We start from the raw sequence: 20,441 nt of genomic DNA, 5'->3' as shown, positions 1-20,441 counted from the left end.
CAAAAACCCAGACAGAACAGATACTTGTGGGGTTTTTTTGCTAACTTTTTTCTAATGCATTTTTCCCCTCCTTCCCAGTCTCACCATACACATCACCCAGCTGGTCCCAGTAGGGCTGGGGTTGGGACGGTGGCAGAAAAGACTGGTGAGGTGCAGGAAGTGACCCGGTGACCCCTGCTAGTTGTTCGAGGGTCACCTGCAGCGCTGTCTCCAACAAAAGTGACCCCTGACCACGTGCTAACCGCTGCATTCCCATACTCAAGCATGGACAGAGAAGGCTTAGATTGAACTCCTGGGGGAAAAAAAATGACAGAATTCCAGGTTCATTTGTGAAATCCTAAAAAAAAAAAAAAAAAAAAAAAAAAAAAAGCCCTAATATACAGGAATTGACATATTTAAGATTTTTTTTATCATCACTGTGGGCTAATGTTTGCGCACTGGAGCGCCAATGTGTCTGGATGCTTCTATTATGCAGATGATAAAATTTAAGTGCATAATAAGACAGTGTGTACGTTCTTTACCTTGCAGCTCATGACACTGAAGAGATCAGCAGGAGGTAGTTTGGTAAGAAGTTCTGTCGTCTCCAACAGGGAAACATCTCCACGGAGACAGCACTGAGACTTCACCAGAGCCACATACCACTCCTAAAATCAAACAAACAAACGGGTAAACAGATGGTCTGCACAGTCTGACAAACCTGGATTATTAGATTCATCAAGTCTAGTTCCTCACCTTGTCTGCAATGACCAACTCAGGAGCGGGCGGAGGATCCCCGTCCAAGGGATGTGATGTCACTGGAGGAGTGGGACTGCTTGTGTCAACAACAGTGGCTCTGAACCTGTCCAGCAGGGAGTAGAACCTCTGATGTCTGGGACAGAAATAACCAAACAAAAAAATTTACAATTTAAAAAATAAATAAATCAATCAATTAAAATTTGTTTTTAGTTAACATATGGATATAAGAACCTGCAGATTCAGTACAGCCCTCTCAATAACCTACTGGGTAAATTAACTCAACACATATCACATTTTAGTTTGTGTGCATTATTTGGGAAATCCAAACAACATACAATTCCTCAGTCTATCCTTTCAATGTGGTCTGAACAGGTGACTAATCCAAGGGCAAAACTAATTTCAACAGGCACAAAAAAAAAAAAAAAAAAAAAAAAAAAAAAAAAAAATCACACTTAAAACAAAAATACAAACTGTGGGGTAGCTCTCAAAATGGCTGCAGTACACAAGGTTTTACCTCTGAGCTAAACCACTGTTCTGGAGATATTCTTGGATCCTATCCAGTTCCTCCACAGGAAGCTGTGCTATGCTGTTCTGAAGGGTGAAAGAATGAACACAATCAGGGTTTTTAAACACACAAAAAGTTTGACTTTAACAGTTCTTCCCATCTGATCACTTTAAAATTCGAGAACAGGTCCCAAATTGGACCGGGAAAAACATAAGAAACATGTTCAGCTTTTAGATGCACTTCCAATGAAATACACACTTTACTAAAACGTACCTGTAAGGTCTCAGCCAGCAACATCTCTACCCTGCGACACGCCAGTGTGTCCACCATGCGAGCCAAAACGCGAAAGGGTGTATTAAGAAGCTTGTCAACATATAGCATCAGTAGAGATCCAGACTGACTAAGGTGGATGCCTTCCAAACACTGCAAGGTCTTTTTCAACATGGTAGGCTACAAAGACGAAGAGAACAAGATAGTAAGGGAGGGCAGTGGGGCATGAAATGAGTAAGATGCAGGGACGGGGAAGAAAGATAAATTGAGAATTAAAAAACAAAATAAAAATTTCAACCAGGTAGTCAAGAGATTAGAAAGATGAATAGGATGTCATCTTACAGTAGTGAGGTTGTCACAGCGGGATTGGATGGCCTGGATGAAGAGGCCACTGGCAGCAGAGTTGCGGTGGACAGCACTTATGAAGTCCTGCACTGGCGGCTCATGGGAAAGGCTGATGAGGTCACGAACATGATTGACAATCAGCCAGGTGAGATGCTCCGAGTCATGGAGATTCTGACACTACAAAGGTGAGAAAAAAAACAATGCTTTTATTATGTAAAGCACTTACAAATCTAATTTACTTTTGCTCATTAGTGTTTTGAGATTTAAATATTGTTCTTCATAGATAGTAAAGAGCAAATATATCCAAATGTAATTTTCAACATGTTTTCTAGCTGAGAATAGTATATCGTGATCTATGTATAATTTATCCCAACAGTATGGTCCCATATTCTTAGTAATCTTACCACATAGTCACAGAAGAGGATTACAGCTCCCCTGCGTACAATCTCTCTGTTAACCATTGCTAACTGGGACTCAGGCTTGTCCTCTTCACCTTCCCCTGAGGAATGAGGGCTCAGCAGCTTTGTGGATGAGAGACTGTGTCGTCTGATAAAAAGAAAACAAAGCACAGTTTTAAAAGGGAGAGTTTTTCCTCATTTTATATCCTCATTGACTCATTTATAATAATTAAAAAGTGCACACAAATACACCTGACCCCAGTCAATCCCCTCGCACTGTTCTTACCTGGGTGTCTGATGAACCTCAGCCCACCAAGAGTAGTTGGTGTAGTTAATGATGAGAAGAACTTGGCACCAGAGGAGCACAAGGGATGGGTGGGTGGTGATGAGGCACTGTACCATGCTGTTAAGACCTTCTAAGGGGTAGAAGAGGTTGGCCTCTGTGACTGTCTGTCCATTCTCACCCTTCAGGAGACGGCTGGCTGCAGCTGTGATCCTGCGAAACATTCCTAGGAGGGAACAAAAATGAAAAATAGGTAAAAGAACTTAATCTGAATTATATTTGATATATTATTTTTAAAATATCATTATGGGAGTTTGTGCATTTCCCAGATTTTACATGCTTACCACTTTTGAAGACATGTATGAGACACATGAGCAGCGTGCCCAGCTGCTGGCAGTAGAAGGTGTGCTGCTGCTCAGTGATCTCTACTTTAACCTGCCTGGTTGAAATGTCATCCAACAACACACCTACAAGCTGGAGAAGGAATCTAGATGGGAGGTGCAAAAGAGAGAAGTGAAAGAAAGTAAAAAGGCAAGAAGAGTTAGACCCTTGGAGGCAATCTGGTAGCTGAGAAAACAGAGCAGAATAGAAACCTTTCTCAGCCTGTTAAAGACAGTAAATAATAACCTGGCAAATGTTTCCTCAGGTGGAGCCTTTTGCGTTTCACCATTAGTTTCCTGTTTGTAGATTGTGTCAGCAAGAGGCGGGTCGTTTGGGGAGGGGCTATGCTGATGCAGGCGGCGGATAGCGTGGCAAGAGAGGAGATTTGGAGAGAGTGCCAGCTCATGGACACGGGAAAGCACAATGTCTTCAGTGGACTGCGAGACCAGTACCCTAAGCACTGCCAGGATACCAGATACCCACAGCTGGACTGTAGCTACAGATGCCTGCAAGAACCAATGTCAGATTTCACATCAAATCTTACCTTTTCCTGGTTTTTTTTGTTTTTTTTTAAATAAATCAGTCACTTAAAAACTAGAGGAATTGTGAAAAAGTGCACACTATCTGATGAGATGTCTCACCATGGTGGCTGGGATGGTGAACATACTCTTGAGCAGCATGTCAACAGGTCTGAGAGAGGAGGGTGCCACCGTCTCAAACAGAGTGTTTAATACTCCTAATGCCTCTGGAGAGTCCAGATGCATCTGTGTAGACCAAACATAAAAATATGCTTACTGAAACAAACAGAAATTGCCTGATCACGCATCTGTATAAATTACTGCAAAAATCAGTTGGCTTTAACCATCAAGGTTAACCCAACATATAAACTTGCAAACAATTTCCTACCTGCTGCTTGGCAATCATGGGAAGTATGACGTCTGCAATCTGTCTGGATAATCTCTTCCACTTGTCTTCATTCTCTTTGTGACACTGCTGCAGTACAAGAATGAACATCTCCAACACCTGCAGCAGACACATGAAAGCATGAGCAAGGCAGAAAACAAGTGGGTTGAATATCTGATGATGTAGCATGCTGTGTCTCTGCATCTACTTGTAAACATACCTGATGGTACTGCACAAGTCTTAGCAGCATGGAGACCACAACTTCTTTCTGTGTATCCAGCTCCTTGCCTGCATCAGCTTTGTTTGAGCCCCTCAAGACAAACAGATCGTGAACTATAGGCTGCAAGGCTGGGATGGCTGTAGACGAAGCAGAAAAGTGTAAATGTAACCATCAACAAGAAAACCTTTGGAAGTTAAAAGAGGAATTAAAAATTATATAAGTCATATGCATTCCTCTCACCATGTGTGACAGCTTTTCTGCCACTTGCCATAATGCCATCACACAGCTGGATGATCTTGGGAATGCTGATAATCTGCTTGGAGTGGTAGCGTTCATAAGACAGCAGCACCAGGAAGAAAAAGATGTTGGGAATGATGGCCTCTGAATCTCTGTAAGTGATGCAAACAGTTATTTTATTTCCCAGGAAACATATGTAACAAGCTTTTAAATAAATAAATACACACATATACATATATATATATATATACACACACACACACACACACACACACATACATACACACACACACACACACATATATATATACACACACACACACACGAGAAATCTGAAATTTTTACTGACTCAAAACATACCTGAACTGCCCCACTTCAATGTACTCAAACTGTTTCAGGACAAAGCCAATGAACACCTAAAACATAAATTTCTGAATGAGCCATACTATAAAATTTGAAGTTGGAGATGACCACAAAAAAAAAAAAAAAGTGCATGTGTTTGTCTTACCTGGTCTGAGTCTAGCAGGCAGTAGTTGACTCTGAGCTGCACAAGCTGAGCAAGCAGGTCCAGTACTTGTCTTTGCAGCGCCACAGATGTGCTGGTGGTATACTGCTTCAAAGCTTTGATCACCAACGGCTCAAACAGTCGAATGTGGTTATGAATGGCATTCTGAGAAAACACAAGATGCAACTCTCAAAACAGCAGCAGACCACATAAGCGACTCTTAGCGCATAATATCAGTATGGAACAGCAGCAAGACAATGAAAGGGTACCTTGTCTCCTCTGTGACGCGCTGCATTTGTGATGCTGGATCTCAGTTGATTGGATGCTTTTTGCATTACATCAAACCATCTTAAATTAAAGAAAAAAAGAAGAAGAAAAAGCACAGACTTATTATCGCACTTAGTTCATACATTTTATATTACTTACACACACACACAAGCCCGTAATGCTTTCCCTAGACCCTTACCCTAACCTTTAAAAATGAATGACTAACCCTAACCCTTACCCTAAACCTAACCATAACCTAATTGTAACCCTGACACCAAAACCACATTTTGAGCCTCAAAAAGGCCTTCAAACTTGTGAGGACTGGTGTGTGTGTCCTCACAAGTGACTGTTGGTTCTCACAAGTATAGTAGAATGCAGATTTCGGTCCTCACAAAGATAGCTAGATAGGAACACACACACACACACACACACACACACACACACACACACACACACACACCTATAAAACAACTGAATGCACACTATAAGCATGTGCAGGGGTGGAGAGTAAATATGTGCAGAAAGTCACAGAAAAAAAAAAAAGGAGCGTTTGCGATTTCCTAAATAAGGACATCTATGCATACGTATGGGAGACATGTGTTACTAGATCTCACCCAGAGGTATCCTGATCCTGTTCAGCCTGCACCATGTTACGGAGGCTTGCATCAGCAAGAGCCTGGGTGAAGTGAGTGTATGGAGCCATGAAGCAGTAGTGGTAGAGTCCTGGCCGCAAGCTGGAAGAGCCAAGACGTAGAGCTTTGCCCTGGGACCGACTGGGTCCACTCAACACGCCCTCATACTGGGAGGCCAGGTTGTTCCCAAATAGTGTCTTCAACAGCTGGAGAATAAGTCAACTTATTACCACAAGAACTCTTTTGCAAATATATATAAGCATAAATATACAAAAACACTATAATTTTTAACTTCACATAAAATTTGAGAATCCAGTTGATATATTTGAAGTATTCCCTTTCTTTCTTTCCCCCCCCCCAAAACACAGCAATAATTAAGCTCCAGTGAAACCTCTTTTCTTTAGGAGCTCCTCCACCCGTAGGATTAATAGTTATATAACCAAAATCACTTCACCATTTAATTCTGCTTTTATTCATAATTGACATGCTGTGAATAACCCCTTAAACACTGACTTCCTACGCTCCCTTATCAAAGAAACTGAAAACTAGATTACCACTGAGACACTTGTTCTATAAATACATGAATGTATGGAATGTATGTATGGAACCATCGCACAGGGGAACCAATGCCTTTACAGGCCCTGTCGGCAGGAACCAGCCTCACTTTGTGTGGAGTCACACCGGCTGCAGCACACTGCTCAGTGCTAGAACCACAAAGACTGCCACACATTCAAAAGGATATGCATCTAACATTCACAGGCATTAACACATAACATACTAACCTGTTGCACACAAACTGTGGCCATGGTTGGTTCTCTGGAGAAGCAGGACTTGAGGTAGCCCAAAATTTCCTCCACACACTAAAAGAAAAGAAAAAAAGGTTACTTCTTCTATTGATAAAGAAGAAGATTATCAATAAATTGGTTGTTAACAAGAAATGAACAAGACCCCTTGTTAAGGGATCGCACCAAACTTAACACTGAAAGACACTGAAATTCATCTTTACCTTCCCGATGTCATGAAGTGTGGCTAACTCCAGCAGCTGAGAAAGAACATCTAATGTAGCGCGCAGGAAACTTCCAAACTTTTCTTGGCTACTGTGAAGGTCCAACGTAACCTAGAAAACATTAGACCATCCATAAACCACCATACAGGCAGCAAAAATCTATTAAAATCATTTTAAGTTTAAACAAAGAAGTGTTCTGACCTTATAGTTGGCATGCGTAGCTTTGAGCACATCATGGAGCTTGAGGTAGGGAGGCAGGTGGTAGAAGTTGCCAAAGGTGGTCGATTTGTTTACAGTTGTTGAGCCTGTACTGTCTGTTGGCCTACCTGCTTAGAAAAACACTACTTAATATTCTGAGACTCACAGAGATGATCTGTACCCTTTTTTAAGCATGGTGAGGCATTTACCTGTGTTGGCCTCACTGCCTTTCTTTGGGCTCATAGGGGTGGCACTGGGGTCGGCAACCTCCTTCTCCTTGCCTTTCCTACGAATGGGACTGAGGGAGGGGGTGTTGCTCAGGGAGGGGAGAGTGGCCTATAAAGTTGGTATAGAATGCAACAACAGAACACAATATATCAGACATCCTGTGGATCAAACTTGTGGTAAAATGCACCTGAATGCATGGTGCCAAATATTTTCTTTCATGAGTCTGTTAAACCAAATAACTCTCCTTATCAAACGCACCTTCATTGCTGGTCCTGGTGGTGTATCATCCAACACATGGGCACAGATGTTGAGGACCTTCAGCAGATGGGAAAAGAGTTGCTCCACCATGACCACCAGGGAGCGTTCTGATAGCGCGGCCCAGGGTTCCTCCAACTTACTTGGGCCTCCACTACTGGTCCCACTGCTGCCTTCTTCCTCCCCAACCCAGGGATTGCGCATACATTTAGGAGCCACAGCTGAGAACATCATTAGGGTAGTGATGAATCAACAAATGTCAGAGTAAAACATCTTCATGTCATATTAAATTATATGTAAAATACCTGAAACTCTTGAAGTAAATTACCCACCAGCTATGAGGTTTCCAGAAAGTAACAGTGCATCCTGATGCGCAGAGAGATCCAGTGGAAACCAGGCAGAAGACAATAAGGAGAGCACTGTGTTGGCAATTCCTACAGTCAGAGTCCTCCGCTCTGCATCTGGTGCAGATGAGGTGGTTGAAGAGGCTGGAGCACTGCTAGGCTGTGATAAACTGCAGAAAGGAGTGAACAGACAGAAGGTAAGGGGAGTCTAGAGAAAGAGTTGAAATGATTATGTAAAAAAATGTATTAATCAGTGCAGCATACAAACCTGAGGGTTCTGCCCCTACTGCGGTTAAGACTAGAACGGGATGAAAAGTTGCTATTGGAGCTAACGTAGCCACAGTGCCAGCCTGTGCTCCAATTGCCCACTGGAAAATTTGAAGCTAGAAGGCACAAAGCCTCACAGCAGCCAAACTGCAGAGAAGACAGCATGATAAATATTCAGATGTTATGAAACAAATGCCATAAACTTGCTTTAGAGCAGGCAAACAATGAGCTGAAAACCTACAGTTAGAGCTCTGGAGGTAGACGAGGTCAAAGCATGCGAGACGGCAGCAACTACTCTGGACAAGTTGTTCTCCAACGTGACATCAGAGATAGTGTTGGACATGTTGTAGCCTCGGTGTGTCCTGGCGACAAAATTTTAAGTAATTATTCCAAGGTTCCCTCAGGAATTGTGTATTTAACTGCAAAATCTTATAAAAGCTTGTGGCTCAAAGCATTTCTTATCACAAGAAAAATATGTCTGGGGTTGAAAATAGCTCTTATAATGAGTACAATAAGACACATTGTAATAAAAAAAGGATAACCAGGTCAACAAGGTTGAGAACTTCTTCATAGTAATATAGGCTAAGCTGACCTTTGATGAGGCACGAGATATACTGGAAGTGTGGGCGCGTGTGTACCTTGTGATTGTGCTAACTGTGAACTGGGATGGGGGTTGTGTCTCATGCATAAGCAGCTGCAGATAGACTGAACTCTGGTCTCGGGCGATTGCTACCACTGGGTCAACCTGGCCCTGGTCACAGTCATAGAACAACCTGGAAACTAGTCTGTAAAGAGACAGGAAGAGAGATATGACGAAAGTCAAAAAGGGCTTATTTACAGTCCACTACATAAAGAACATAGCACGTGCTATATGTGAAGAGGCATTTTACCTTCTGACCACAGAGGCAGCCACGTGCCGTACTCTTGGATCGTCATCTCCCAACAGATGTATGACCACATCATTCAGGACTCTATCTTGCAGCCGCAGACGCTAGAGAAATGTAAACAAACAACACCAGTCAACAGCTGAATGCAGAAACCCAGAAAGGATATTTCAAAGAAAAGATCATTAAAAAAAAATTATCAGAAAATAACCTTACCCCAGTGTAGTGATGATCTCCTTTATGTAAAGTCTCAGTTTTCCTCTCCAAAAAATTAACTAATCTAAAACACGGGAAAAAGTAAAAAAAAAAAAACTTTAAAAAGCAATTATAGGTAATACAAAGTAAAGGCGAGCTTAAGTTTAAAGTTGAGTTATTATTATTTTTAGAAAACAGAGACTGTATATAACAGGCATCAGGATACAAAAGTATCCTACCGGAAGTCTAATTCTGCCAGAGTTTCCAAGAGCTCAGTGCGAACAAGCCAATAGCCGCAGTCCTTCAGCGCAAAGAGGTCAATCACCAACTGCAGGCCAATCTCACTCAGGGTACTGCTGCAAATAGTCGTGATGCAGTGCTGAAACAAAACACACACAAAAAACCAATGGGTCAGACTCACAAACAAAAGCACAGACACAAAAAAAGAACTTGAGGGACAAAGCAAGACAGAGATAGAGTAGAGATTACCAACACACTCACACAAAACCATCTTACCCTCACTGCAGAGCAAGCCATCTTGCAGGTGACAGAGGATTCATCTTTCAAAGTCTTCTGAAGCAAAGGCACCAAGTCCACCAGGGACAGTGGGTTACCTAGAGTACAGACAGACAGGTATGATAGGCATCTTTAAATACTCTCAATTCTTTGCAAAATGCAAGTAAGACAAAGACCAACACACAAACCTGTTGCACTCTGCACACTGGCCAGCCAAGTGTGTATGTTGAAACGTGTTTTGGTGAGCGCAGCCTGTATGATGGCTGCACATAGGATAGCTGTAGCTCCTCTAATCTGGGGGTCTCCATGGTCAATGAGGCCCAGGACATCACTAATATATTGTTGCTCTGAAAAGGTAAAAAAAAATAAATAAATAATAATAATAATAATAATAATAATAATAATAATAATAATAATGCCAAAAAGTGTTAAAAGACACACAAATACAGTTGTACAAATAAGTTACTATTCTGTAAATGAAAAATGCTTTCACTGTAACACATGTTGTGCAGAGCGCCTTCAAACAAGACATTTTTTTCCAAATCAGAGTATGAAATGCACATGTCAAAATGCAAGTAACAATAGCTGGAGTGTATTTAGCGACCGTGGCTCAGGGGGTTGGGAAGCGCATCTGTAACCGGAAGGTCGCTGGTTTGATCCCCGGGCTCTCTGTCCTGGTCGTTGTGTCCCTGGGAAAGACACTTTACCCTACTGCCTACTGGTGTTGGCCAGAGGGGCCGATGGCGCGATATGGCAGCCTCGCTTCTGTCAGTCTGCCCCAGGGCAGCTATGGCTACAACCGTAGCTTGGCTCCACCAGTGTGTGAATGCGAGAGTGAATGAATAGTGGATTTGTAAAGCGCTTTGGGTGCCTTGAAAAGCGCTATATAAATCCAATCCATCATTATTATTATTATAGTTTCAGTACTGGGAGCATACACACTGGTTTACTATTGCACGTTACTTAGACATCTACTAGATAGGAGCAGTTTTTTGTTTTTTTTCCCCCAGTTCTTACCTACAACTGGAACGCCGTCCAGCGGCTCCAAATAGAGGGAGTTAAAGAAGGCTTCGGGATGCAGCGCTGCCGCTGCTCCAACACAGCTGAGAGCCAAGGCTTTCACACTTACCCGCACCTCTTTGTCAGGAATCAAGCCTGAAGAAACACAAAGCAAATAATAACACACACAGATGTCAAAAAGTCACAGGAACAAGCACAACTCCGATATATGAGAGGCCTGAGAGTAGAAGTTGTACTTTGCTGTTAGATATATTTTGACAATCAGATCAAGGAGTCAAATTTTCAGTTTCAAAACGAAAAAAAAAATTTTGGTATTGAGCAGAACACCCACTCACCATTTTTTTGTCCTGTTAGTAGGAAGGAAGCAGCAAGAAGCCGGACACAGTGCACTAGTGGCTCCACACTGTGGTCTGTATAGTGCCCAATTGGACCTTTTATGCGTGATGGCTGACAGAAAAGCAGACAAGTGACATAATGTTAACCTTTCACTTCAACCATATATGACAAGCACGGAGAGTTTTAAGTCACTTTACCTTATTATCGGGCTCGGGTTCAGCAGGTTCATCCTTTGGTATGAAACGGTCCACACTGCTGTCTGAACCCTGCCGGTTGTGACCGCGGCCGTCGAAGAGATGAGGCTTGCTAAGAGCTATACACAGAAACAATAACCACCATTAAAGCTTTCTATTAGGCAGAGCCCATCTGCGTTTATGTGTGCATAGCTGTGTACACAAACGCACCAAGTGCTGACTGCAGGAATGGTTCTTGGGGTTCTTCTTGGGAGGAAGGTGCTGTTCCTTCATCTTCTTCATCCTGTAGTGTTCCAATCTGCATTCCAGAGTACTGACTCTCACTGCCATCCAGAACCTTATGCACACACAAGCACACACACACAAATCAATTAAAAAGAAACCATCTTCAGAAGGGAAAACTCAAATTCATAAATGTATTAGAACTGGCAGTTTGCCAAACTTTGAAATGTAACTGCATGCACATGATACCTAATAGTTTCGACTCACCGAGTTAGTTACTGGACAGAGGAAAACATAACAAATGACTAAAACTACAAATTAAATTTTAAAAAAAAATTCCCCCATTAAACAGGTCTACTGAATCATGCTTGGGTCAACACAATTCACAGCAAATCAACTGCATACAGGAAAAAGCACAAGCTTAAAAAGTCAACAATCCAGAGGAAGACCAAGCTTTTGCTCCAACCTGACCCTGAAATGCTAACAATATTTTTTATTAAGCAGAACTACAGCTCTTCTAAAGTGCATGTTATTCTCTTGGTTTTGGTTTGCATGACTTCTGACAGTAAACCAGCTTGGTAAGAACAACTCTCCCTCACAAGATAAACCAATTTAATGGTACAATAAAAAAGAAGAGAGGAAAATGTGAATATTGTCTTATTCTCCAAGTTTGGCTGGAACAAAAGCCCGTCACAGCCTCTTCAAATGGTAGAGAGAACCAAATCTGAAGAATTACAACAACAACAAAAAAAACAGTTGGCCTTCATGCCTCTCCTTTTGAACTTCACTCCAGGCCAGTCACACGGGATGTCAAAGCTGCTTGCTTTTATCAAAACGCATCTGATTTTCAGGAGGGAATACCTCAAAATGAGGGGGGAAAGAAAGGTGCATAATCTACTGTCGGTGACAACAGGAGGGGAAAAGAGGCAACAAGCTAGGAAAAGTCTTTGCATGGGTTGAGCCAACCAAAGGAGAAAGAATGAAGAAAGCCAAATGTATTGAAACAAGCAAGCCCATCCCAGTCTGTTCACTGTGTCCTGCAGGCTGACCTTGTCACTACTGCTGGAGGAGGTGGTGGCATAGAAGGAGGAAGAGGAGGTGAAAGAAAATGAAGAAGACGAAGAGGAGGCAGTGTAGACAGATGAGTCGCTGTCTGCGGCATCGGGACCCTCAGTGGAAGCTGGCGAGGGTGGGGAAGGCTCAATCACCCGTGGCAATGAAGTGTGACTGGTACGAAGTGACTGATACGAAGGATATAGGAAAGGGGGGGCAAGACCACAGAGGTAGAATTATTATGTAACAAAAGTTCTGTAGTCGGGGCCAGAAAGGCAGATTAACCTGACACTCCAGGTACAGCGGCAAAAATCTGCAAATTAAACTTTTTCTTAAGTAACATTTGAAAGAGTTAGAGTTTTATTAAATGAGTGGATGACAGAGTTAAAAATCTAAGATAGAAGTTTTTTTTGTTTTATTTTGCTTTGTTTTTATATGTACTAGATTTTAAAGAACGTGTTGCATTATGCATATGCAGCCTTTATTGTTTCAAGTCCTGAATGCATCATCTAGGAATGATGCTCGTGATTTTTTTAACCTTAGGAACATGTTTTGCTGCTGATAAGAAAACTGGTTCCAGAAGAGTGAAAAAGATTGAAAAAGCATCCCCCAAAATAATCCTAACAGGAGAAACAGACCGTGAACTTAATCCACAACCAAGTCCAACAGTCAAAATTACTGTGTCATGATTAGGAGCATAATAAAAAGACAAAAAATTAATGACATAGAAAACAAGTCCAACTGCTTCTAAAAGCATAACAGGGGAAAATAAGACTTATCCGCTTCTCAGTCTGACGTCATTAGCTGTTTCCAGGTCCAAATTCCTCTTCAGTTCCCAAACTCAAACAAACACTGGGGCATCATTGAGAGTTAGAAACTGTCTAAATCCTTTCATCTTTGATAAAAATGATCAGTGTGGCTGCTCTACCGGTTTAACATCCAGGCATTCATGAAAAAACAGAATTTCTGAAGTTTACCAGAATTAGAAGTAGGCTGGGAGTTAGTTCGTTGGTTTCCATCTGAAGATAATGTACAATGTTCTGACCGAGGGATTTCTGAAAAACTAAAAACGCACAGCTCTGCTATCACGTCAGACATGAATGAAGACAGAAAACTGAACAGCGGCGACGTTTGTAGGGTTACTGAAGTTGGACTAGCTGGTATATAATAATGTGCTACGTTGTGGCTAGCTACAGCGCTATGGTTAGGGTAATATAGAAACACATTAGCATAGTGAAGCTGAAGGATAGACGCAGACTTTTTTTCCCCTCGGTAAATGTTAACGTGAGGTTCAGGGATGGGCAGAGACAAATGCAATCGCATGGCAGGAAAAATGCTGAAAACAAGCCAAACTTCAGTCAGAAGTGATGATCCATCTCCATCACGAGGTAAGTCATTAATATACTGCTGCATGGTTTGGATTACTAGCTGTGACAAATTCCTCATCCTCAGCTTCATGTACCTGTTCAAATCTTTATTAGCCTCAGGGTGACCTGATTCAAATATTTGGTGTCCAGCAAATCGTGAGCCAATAGGCTGTAGTTACATCGCAAGGTTTTAAAAACTGAGCTTTAAAATGTCCTGCAGATGAACACTAGCAATAAAAATCCAGAGAAGCCGACAGTGATCACTGACTATTTTTAGGGGCTTCTTCAGATTAAATTTAAGAAGATTCAAAGCATTAAAACACCATAAAAAGACAACAGCCTTAATAAACGCAGGGTAGTTTGTAAGCAGGGTTCATACATAATCACTTAACAACAAGATTGTGACTTATTAATGTTAGCATTATAGTTGAACACTTAAGGATTTCATGTTCCTTTTTTCCTGCACAAAAGATTTAAGGATAAAAACTGATCTTCTTGAAAGTATTTCTAGCTGCTACTCTGATAAGCTGCTTTTTATCTTTTAAAAAGTCTTCAGAAAGAAATGCTAGTGCAAAGGAAGTTGTTTTGTAATCACCTCCTGTTAATATGCTACTCAATATCACTACTGGAAGAAATATTTATTCTCAGGGACAAAGAAATATATTTGACCCCAAAATCTTTTACAATCAATTTAATTCATTTTAAATGTAATGTTATTTTTAGCACCAGTTCATAACAATCTCATGGATTGTTATAGAATATTACAGGAGCATTCCCACCTCTGAAGAACTGAGCGGTAGTGGTGGTGAAGAGAGGAACACCATCTACCACAAGTCTTCAGGAAATCGAGGGGGATAATAAAGTTGTGTAATCACCAATATTACCAATATTCCACTAATGTTGAAGAAAATAAGATGTTTTCAGTGGGATACAGGTTTCGTAACTCATCCAAGTGACTCAATAAACTACATCTAGATCAACAGAATCAACGTTCTGGGAAGTGAAGCATCATTTTCAAACCAAGAAAAATGCCATCAGAGACACAAAGGTTCAGAGGTAATTAATGGATTGCATGGTAATTAAATCCATCATTGTCTAGGGAAGCACACTGTTCATTTTATTCAACAGAAACCCACACAATTACTGGATGTACAAGCTGTAGTCTCAAATAAAATTAGCCATGTGCAGTCCTACCCAGTCAACTTACCAGTTCTGCTACATCCGAAGGGGTGACAGCTGAGTCCGGTCCCTCTGTGGTGGTTTGGGAGGAGTCGCTGGGTGGAAGTGAGCGATCATTAGTGCCTAGCAGTGTCCCACTTTCTCCTAGAGGCCCTCCCTCTGGAGTCGCATTCTCTGGGGTGGTGTAGTCAGCAGTCTCTGGGGTAACATTTGCCCCACCACTGGAGCTCCGACTCAGCATTTCCTCCTCGTTGTCATTGGGTGACTCTGGAGTGCCTGATGTAGATGTCCCACCTCCGCCACCACCCTGTTCTGAGGAGGCACTGAGGTCCACAGAATCACCAGGCTGCAGAGCATGCTGGGAAGACCGAGGCTGTTCAGTGATGATGTCCACCTGGGCTGCAGAAGAGCCGTCTGCACCAACAACTGATGCTAAAGTAAGAAACACACAGAAGCTTTATTTTTGCTCCACATACTTACACTGTGAAATTAGGAACACAGTCAAAGTTGACATAAACTTGATAATTTGCATCTCACCTGTGAAAGCACCAGTTGTGACCTCAGTCCTCTCAGGGTCATCCTCCAACCCATCCTCCTCTCCAGAGAGCATTTTACCTGGAAATAACAGGTTTATTGTCAATATGAATCTGTAAGATTAACAGCAGTTTAAAAAAAGGAAAGGCACTCAAACCTAAGTGTGGTGATTTACTTTAAATTGAGTACAAGAATAAAATTTAGATATACAGGGATAATAATATGTAATTTTAGGCAAGTCCACGGCCTTTAGTGCCTCACAGTTGAAGGTAAACTTGTTCAAGCCCTGATTGGCACATCTGAGAGAGGAAAGAGGTGAACAGAGGAGATAAACAGACTAGTCACCTCTCTGTTTCCTGAGAAGGAGTGGACTGCAGGAAGACCCTCCCCCCGCTGCAAAAGGCATGAAAACAGGAAGCAGAAATAGAAGTTGAGGAGTAGGAAAGTAGTACAGGCTCAGAGAAGCTTATAAGAAACAGAAACTATTATTTAAGGATGTCAGAAAATTAGTTAAAATGCAAAGAAAAAGGCCACGAATAAAAGAAGAGGCTAGGGTGGAACCCCAACACAGTTTGTCCATGCGGTTCCCTGGCAAAGTCAGCATAAGTGAATGAATTATAAACTAGTTGAAACAGATAAAAATCGTGTCTCTAGAGCTGGTTAACTGTGTAAATATTTCTAGACACATATCTAAAGGGATGATAAAAAGCACTGTTTAGATAGTATTAGTCAATTCATGTGATTACCAATGAATTCAAGGATGCTGCCAGAACGTGAGCGGTTCTCAGTGTCCTGACGAAAAACGGTGGCATGTGGGATGCTACCAGCAGTAATGAGCATATGCAGAAGCTCTGGTGGGGGAGTCCTGAAGACCTGCTGCAGCAGCTCCAGAGCAGCTGTGACCACATTGTGATCCCAGTGCTGTGTGTAGTGTAGGGTTAGCTCATACACCTTTAAAAGACATGCATACAGAATTATTGCACATCCAATTATACAAGTGTATACAAACTCTTTTTTCATATTTAAACACAAACAAATTCCATCTCACCTGCAGCAGTTGTTCGGGTGTTGGCTGTACATCAGCTTCCTTTCTCATGACACCAAAGCTTCCTTTAAGACTAGTGGAGTTGACATGCTGCTGCAGCAGAGGCATCAGGTAACGAAGGGTTAGCAGCACCCCCAGTATTAGATGGCTGGGGTGTTCATCATCCACCGGAACCAACAGACCTGGAAAAAGGCGAAAAGGGCAAAAATTCTAAATTAGCTCACATATTTTAACACAAATGAGCTTAGTAAAATGTAAAAGGGTAGAAAAGACATGCCCAAGGTCTGTGCTTGACAGTGAGCCAGTGTGCAACCTACCCAGAAGCACATTAAGGAGCCAGGTGTAGAAGTAGCTGGTGCGTCTGGAGTGCTGGCAAATACTAACAGCTGAACTGGCTGCTGTCCGTCTAATGGTCGGGGAGCTGGACTTCAGATTAGCCACAAATGCCTTCAGCAGCACCTAAAACAGAAATAGTTGGATGATGTTAAAAAAAAAAAAAAAAAAGAGTTTCCACTGGCCTATGATTTTTTTTTTCTACTTTAGCACACAATCAGCAGGTGAATACCTTGATTTCACCATCATTGGCAAAGTGTCCCAGGGCAGACATGATCTTGGGCATTGCTGTAGCAAGTGTCTCCTGCACAGTCTCTTCCTGCCGCTTTGTGATTCTGGTGAGGCACGGCAACAGGTTGACCAGGTAAGGTCTGTGCCATAAGGGAGAGAGAAGAAGTATACATGAAGTAGAAGCAAAACAAAAATATGCATATGCAAGTAAAAAAAGCACAGATGATACTTTGATGTTGTCCCCACAAAAGCAGCAGACTATAAAATAAGACATGTTGTGGATAATGGTTTAAAAAAAAATGTAAAAATATTATAAGTTTGCATACCTGCATTTCTGCGGTCTGATGAGGTGGGCAAGCTCAGCAAACCTCCATAAAGCTGCCCTCAGACTCCGAGAGGCACCATTCTATTGAGCCACACAAGCACTGATATTACCATGTCTAATATCTGACCGTACTTTCTCTAAAGAAACGTCAAACAATTTCTTTTCACATCTAACACTGGCCTATAGTCTGAGAGTAAAGACATATAAGGTGTATTACAAAATGCTCACTTTACAACCCCATGCCTTACCTTTTTAATTTCTTTGTACAATTCCAGCTGCAGTCTAGGCAAGTTGGAGTCCATCAGTGCCTGAAAATTATCAAAATGAATGATTAACACTACCACCAACAACACCAAACTTATTTTGACAATTTTTGTCATTAATATTCTTATTCATTTGTCCCATCTTGCAGATTTTGCTCACTTTGATTATTTTGTTCAGGCACTCATCGGCTACCATCCGAACATCTGATTCACTGTCATCACTGCAGAGCAGGAACATCTCCATGGCAATGCCAAGCAGTTTCTGAAACTCTGGAGATGTTCTATTCCCAGGACCAGAGAGAGGAAAAGCCAAAAATATATAAATTTTTTCCCTTTCTCAAACTGTTAACCCCCTAGCATAAACTCATAAAACTTAGGTGCAATAAGTTTTTTTTCAAAAAGGACATTACAGAAAAGAAAAATATATATATGTAAAGACAAACATGTCCCCACTTCATTCCCAAAATACAAAAGTGAAACCAAATATCACAGAAATCAGTGAAATCAGATGTAAAATCACTACTGAAGAAGCTCTGGTTGCAAATGACATCACCCTGCACCTCAGACATGCTTTACAGAAAAGCTATCTTACCGTTTATACAGTTAGTGAAGGTGATAGGAAACCCTAAAAGAATATAAAAAGATATGACTCACACCAACACATATTTAGATCAAATAACAAGGAATACCTCAGTGACTGAGCCACAATGTTTTCACATATTGTCAGACAGTGGGTCACCCTGTCCTTCTTTGTGGCAGCTTGCTCCTTTTTTCTGTGGAAGATAAGACAAAATGCAAAAGATGACGTGAGTGTGTGTGTGCACAAAGAAAGACTGAATTTAGGTATCTTGCTTATAGCCAAGGAATGCAGTGATTAAAATAATAACTATAAGTCAGAGCCATCCCCTACAACTGTATTCCTTATGCACTGATCCCATCAATTCACTTCTTTACAAGCTATATAAATGAATTCCTATCCCTGTGTTTCAACCAACAACGGACTAGATCTGTAAAACTTCTTGGAGATGAAGCAAGTGCAGGAAGCCCCGCTATGTTCATCATTCCATTCATAACCGTTTGCATAAGCAGTTTAAATATTATTATGAAACTCAATGTCCTCTGCTACTGAATACACAAAATTACGTCCTTGAAATTGATCCTCCTGACCCTTTCACGTGTTCTTGGCATCAGCCTTCTGTGTTAGCCATCATTCAGCTGTTCTGATCCTAAAATCAGGCTAGCAAACAATCAGATCGCGTTAGGATAGCGAGCATCGCTAAGCAGCGATCTAAAGCATGGCAACAAGTGGACCTAAATGGGCTGAGAAGTATGAATAACACCTTAGCCTCATTCCCAGTTTACGTTTTAGTGCAGCTGACTTAAAGCCATCTATTAAACGTTGGTTATCTACCCGAAATGGACCAACGCTGCTAGCACGATAAGCTAAGGGTCTAGCCTAACGGCTCCTCGCCTCCTATTCTGTCACCGCTGGACAAAAATCAACTTACTGCCTCTGAGCGAGCTCCTCGGCGGTCGGTGGTCCCTGCTGCTGCTGGAATGACTTCAGAGACTCAAAGGCCTTCATCAATTTCTCCATGGTGGCCATTTTAGTAATCTACAATAAGCAAGCTTGCTTGACGAGCTAATATTTACTATGTGAGCTAACTAGCTAGCAGAGTAGAGGCAAGTTAACGTTTGCGCACGTAGAGAGCAAGAGGTGCGTAGTGCGGCGAGAGTGCTAACACTGCTCGCGACAGCTACCACCAGCTCTCCGCCTTGTCTTCTCGGAGAGCGCCACTTATTCTTTCACACTACTATTCCTAAATAAATCAAATGCAGGTTGATAATAAGCCATCTTTGATGCAGCATTGCGTTTTCCCACCAATCACACCAGGAAGTAGCTTGTGTGACAGGTTTACCGAGAGGGGAAGGGTGCAACGTCAGCAGCCAATCAGAGTCCGGATTTTTGTTGAGTGGCTTTAGAAAGAACCAATACGACACTGTGATTTTTTTTCTTTTGTTGTTATTGTTGCAGTCACGAGACCGCTGAAATCTGGAGTGCAGGACAGATTTGTTCAAGTGTAATTTACAAGTATTGACTTTAGTGTGTGCGCTGATAACAGTGGGTGTCAACTGATAAGAGAGCGTAGGAAGGAAAAACAAATGCACTGAAACCAGCCCCTCCTGACACAGTTATTCGATCATTTATTCATTTGTTAGTGCTATGATCTCTGACAAATTGGAAGAAGCAGGTAATGAATGGAACAAAGGTAGGTCTAATGGCATAAACTTTAAGTATTTTACTCCGGATTTCGTTTCTTTTTTATTATTATTATTTTTTTCAGATCAAACTAATTTCAATATTAGACAAATATAACCCAAATGAATACAAAATGCTGTTTAAATGATTATTTCATTTATTAAGGGAGGAAAAGCCACCCAAATCTACCTGCTCCCTAAACCTAATAACTGGTTGTGTCTCCTTTGGCCGCATCAACTACAGTCAAGCATTTATTGGGATAATTGCTAATGCGTCTTTCACAGTGCTATGGAGGAATTATGGCCCACTCTTCTTTGCAGAATTGTTTTAATTCAGCCACATTGAAGGTTTTTTTGTTTTTTTAGCGTGAGCGACCTGCTTAAGGTTATGCCAAAGCATTTCAATTGGATTTGAGTCCAGACTTTGACGAGACTGTCCAAAACTCTTTTTTTTTTTTTTTAGATGTGGACTTGTTGGTGTGTGTAGAATCACAGTCCTGTTGACC

At 41.6% G+C, this 20,441-nt stretch overlaps 1 protein-coding gene and 1 non-coding gene across 3 annotated transcripts in view; both read right to left on the bottom strand.

The window, feature by feature from the left end:
* htt (huntingtin) overlaps window positions 1-19,575 on the bottom strand; it is a 30,913-nt gene extending 11,338 nt beyond the window's left edge. Inside the window, exons 1-49 of one of the 2 annotated variants that reach the window (XM_085355153.1) lie at window positions 19,185-19,575; window positions 18,366-18,449; window positions 17,837-17,957; window positions 17,662-17,721; window positions 17,415-17,494; window positions 17,090-17,228; window positions 16,842-16,983; window positions 16,528-16,706; window positions 16,226-16,430; window positions 15,825-15,872; window positions 15,483-15,560; window positions 14,974-15,377; window positions 12,396-12,587; window positions 11,335-11,461; window positions 11,128-11,243; window positions 10,930-11,041; window positions 10,592-10,729; window positions 9,763-9,921; window positions 9,575-9,672; window positions 9,298-9,437; window positions 9,080-9,143; window positions 8,870-8,970; window positions 8,618-8,764; window positions 8,221-8,341; window positions 7,981-8,126; window positions 7,701-7,882; window positions 7,372-7,589; window positions 7,095-7,221; window positions 6,889-7,013; window positions 6,688-6,798; window positions 6,464-6,541; window positions 5,664-5,887; window positions 5,052-5,130; window positions 4,786-4,947; window positions 4,638-4,693; window positions 4,281-4,429; window positions 4,041-4,177; window positions 3,824-3,940; window positions 3,559-3,681; window positions 3,164-3,423; window positions 2,881-3,023; window positions 2,540-2,762; window positions 2,260-2,401; window positions 1,853-2,032; window positions 1,514-1,690; window positions 1,250-1,326; window positions 733-868; window positions 522-644; window positions 85-292 (exon numbers count right to left, since the gene is read on the bottom strand). In XM_085355153.1, the coding sequence (XP_085211279.1) occupies window positions 85-292; window positions 522-644; window positions 733-868; window positions 1,250-1,326; window positions 1,514-1,690; window positions 1,853-2,032; window positions 2,260-2,401; window positions 2,540-2,762; window positions 2,881-3,023; window positions 3,164-3,423; window positions 3,559-3,681; window positions 3,824-3,940; window positions 4,041-4,177; window positions 4,281-4,429; window positions 4,638-4,693; window positions 4,786-4,947; window positions 5,052-5,130; window positions 5,664-5,887; window positions 6,464-6,541; window positions 6,688-6,798; window positions 6,889-7,013; window positions 7,095-7,221; window positions 7,372-7,589; window positions 7,701-7,882; window positions 7,981-8,126; window positions 8,221-8,341; window positions 8,618-8,764; window positions 8,870-8,970; window positions 9,080-9,143; window positions 9,298-9,437; window positions 9,575-9,672; window positions 9,763-9,921; window positions 10,592-10,729; window positions 10,930-11,041; window positions 11,128-11,243; window positions 11,335-11,461; window positions 12,396-12,587; window positions 14,974-15,377; window positions 15,483-15,560; window positions 15,825-15,872; window positions 16,226-16,430; window positions 16,528-16,706; window positions 16,842-16,983; window positions 17,090-17,228; window positions 17,415-17,494; window positions 17,662-17,721; window positions 17,837-17,957; window positions 18,366-18,449; window positions 19,185-19,282 (6,856 nt within the window). In that variant the 5' untranslated portion in view covers window positions 19,283-19,575. The remainder of the gene's footprint in view (window positions 1-84; window positions 293-521; window positions 645-732; window positions 869-1,249; window positions 1,327-1,513; window positions 1,691-1,852; window positions 2,033-2,259; window positions 2,402-2,539; window positions 2,763-2,880; window positions 3,024-3,163; window positions 3,424-3,558; window positions 3,682-3,823; window positions 3,941-4,040; window positions 4,178-4,280; window positions 4,430-4,637; window positions 4,694-4,785; window positions 4,948-5,051; window positions 5,131-5,663; window positions 5,888-6,463; window positions 6,542-6,687; window positions 6,799-6,888; window positions 7,014-7,094; window positions 7,222-7,371; window positions 7,590-7,700; window positions 7,883-7,980; window positions 8,127-8,220; window positions 8,342-8,617; window positions 8,765-8,869; window positions 8,971-9,079; window positions 9,144-9,297; window positions 9,438-9,574; window positions 9,673-9,762; window positions 9,922-10,591; window positions 10,730-10,929; window positions 11,042-11,127; window positions 11,244-11,334; window positions 11,462-12,395; window positions 12,588-14,973; window positions 15,378-15,482; window positions 15,561-15,824; window positions 15,873-16,225; window positions 16,431-16,527; window positions 16,707-16,841; window positions 16,984-17,089; window positions 17,229-17,414; window positions 17,495-17,661; window positions 17,722-17,836; window positions 17,958-18,365; window positions 18,450-19,184) is intronic. The other variant, XM_085355154.1, reaches the window with a different exon arrangement.
* Window positions 6,278-6,407, bottom strand: LOC146631128 (small Cajal body-specific RNA 14). Its single transcript, XR_014906291.1, has one exon.
* Window positions 19,576-20,441: the final 866 nt, after the last annotated feature.

Source organism: Diplotaxodon limnothrissa, linkage group LG6 (genome assembly GCF_057381915.1).
Source record: "Diplotaxodon limnothrissa isolate DT_005_m linkage group LG6, D_limnothrissa_male_GT1.1, whole genome shotgun sequence".
NCBI classification, from domain to species: Eukaryota; Metazoa; Chordata; class Actinopteri; order Cichliformes; family Cichlidae; genus Diplotaxodon; species Diplotaxodon limnothrissa.
Note: the sequence above shows the minus strand (reverse complement) of the source record. Positions and strands in the feature narration are given on the sequence as shown.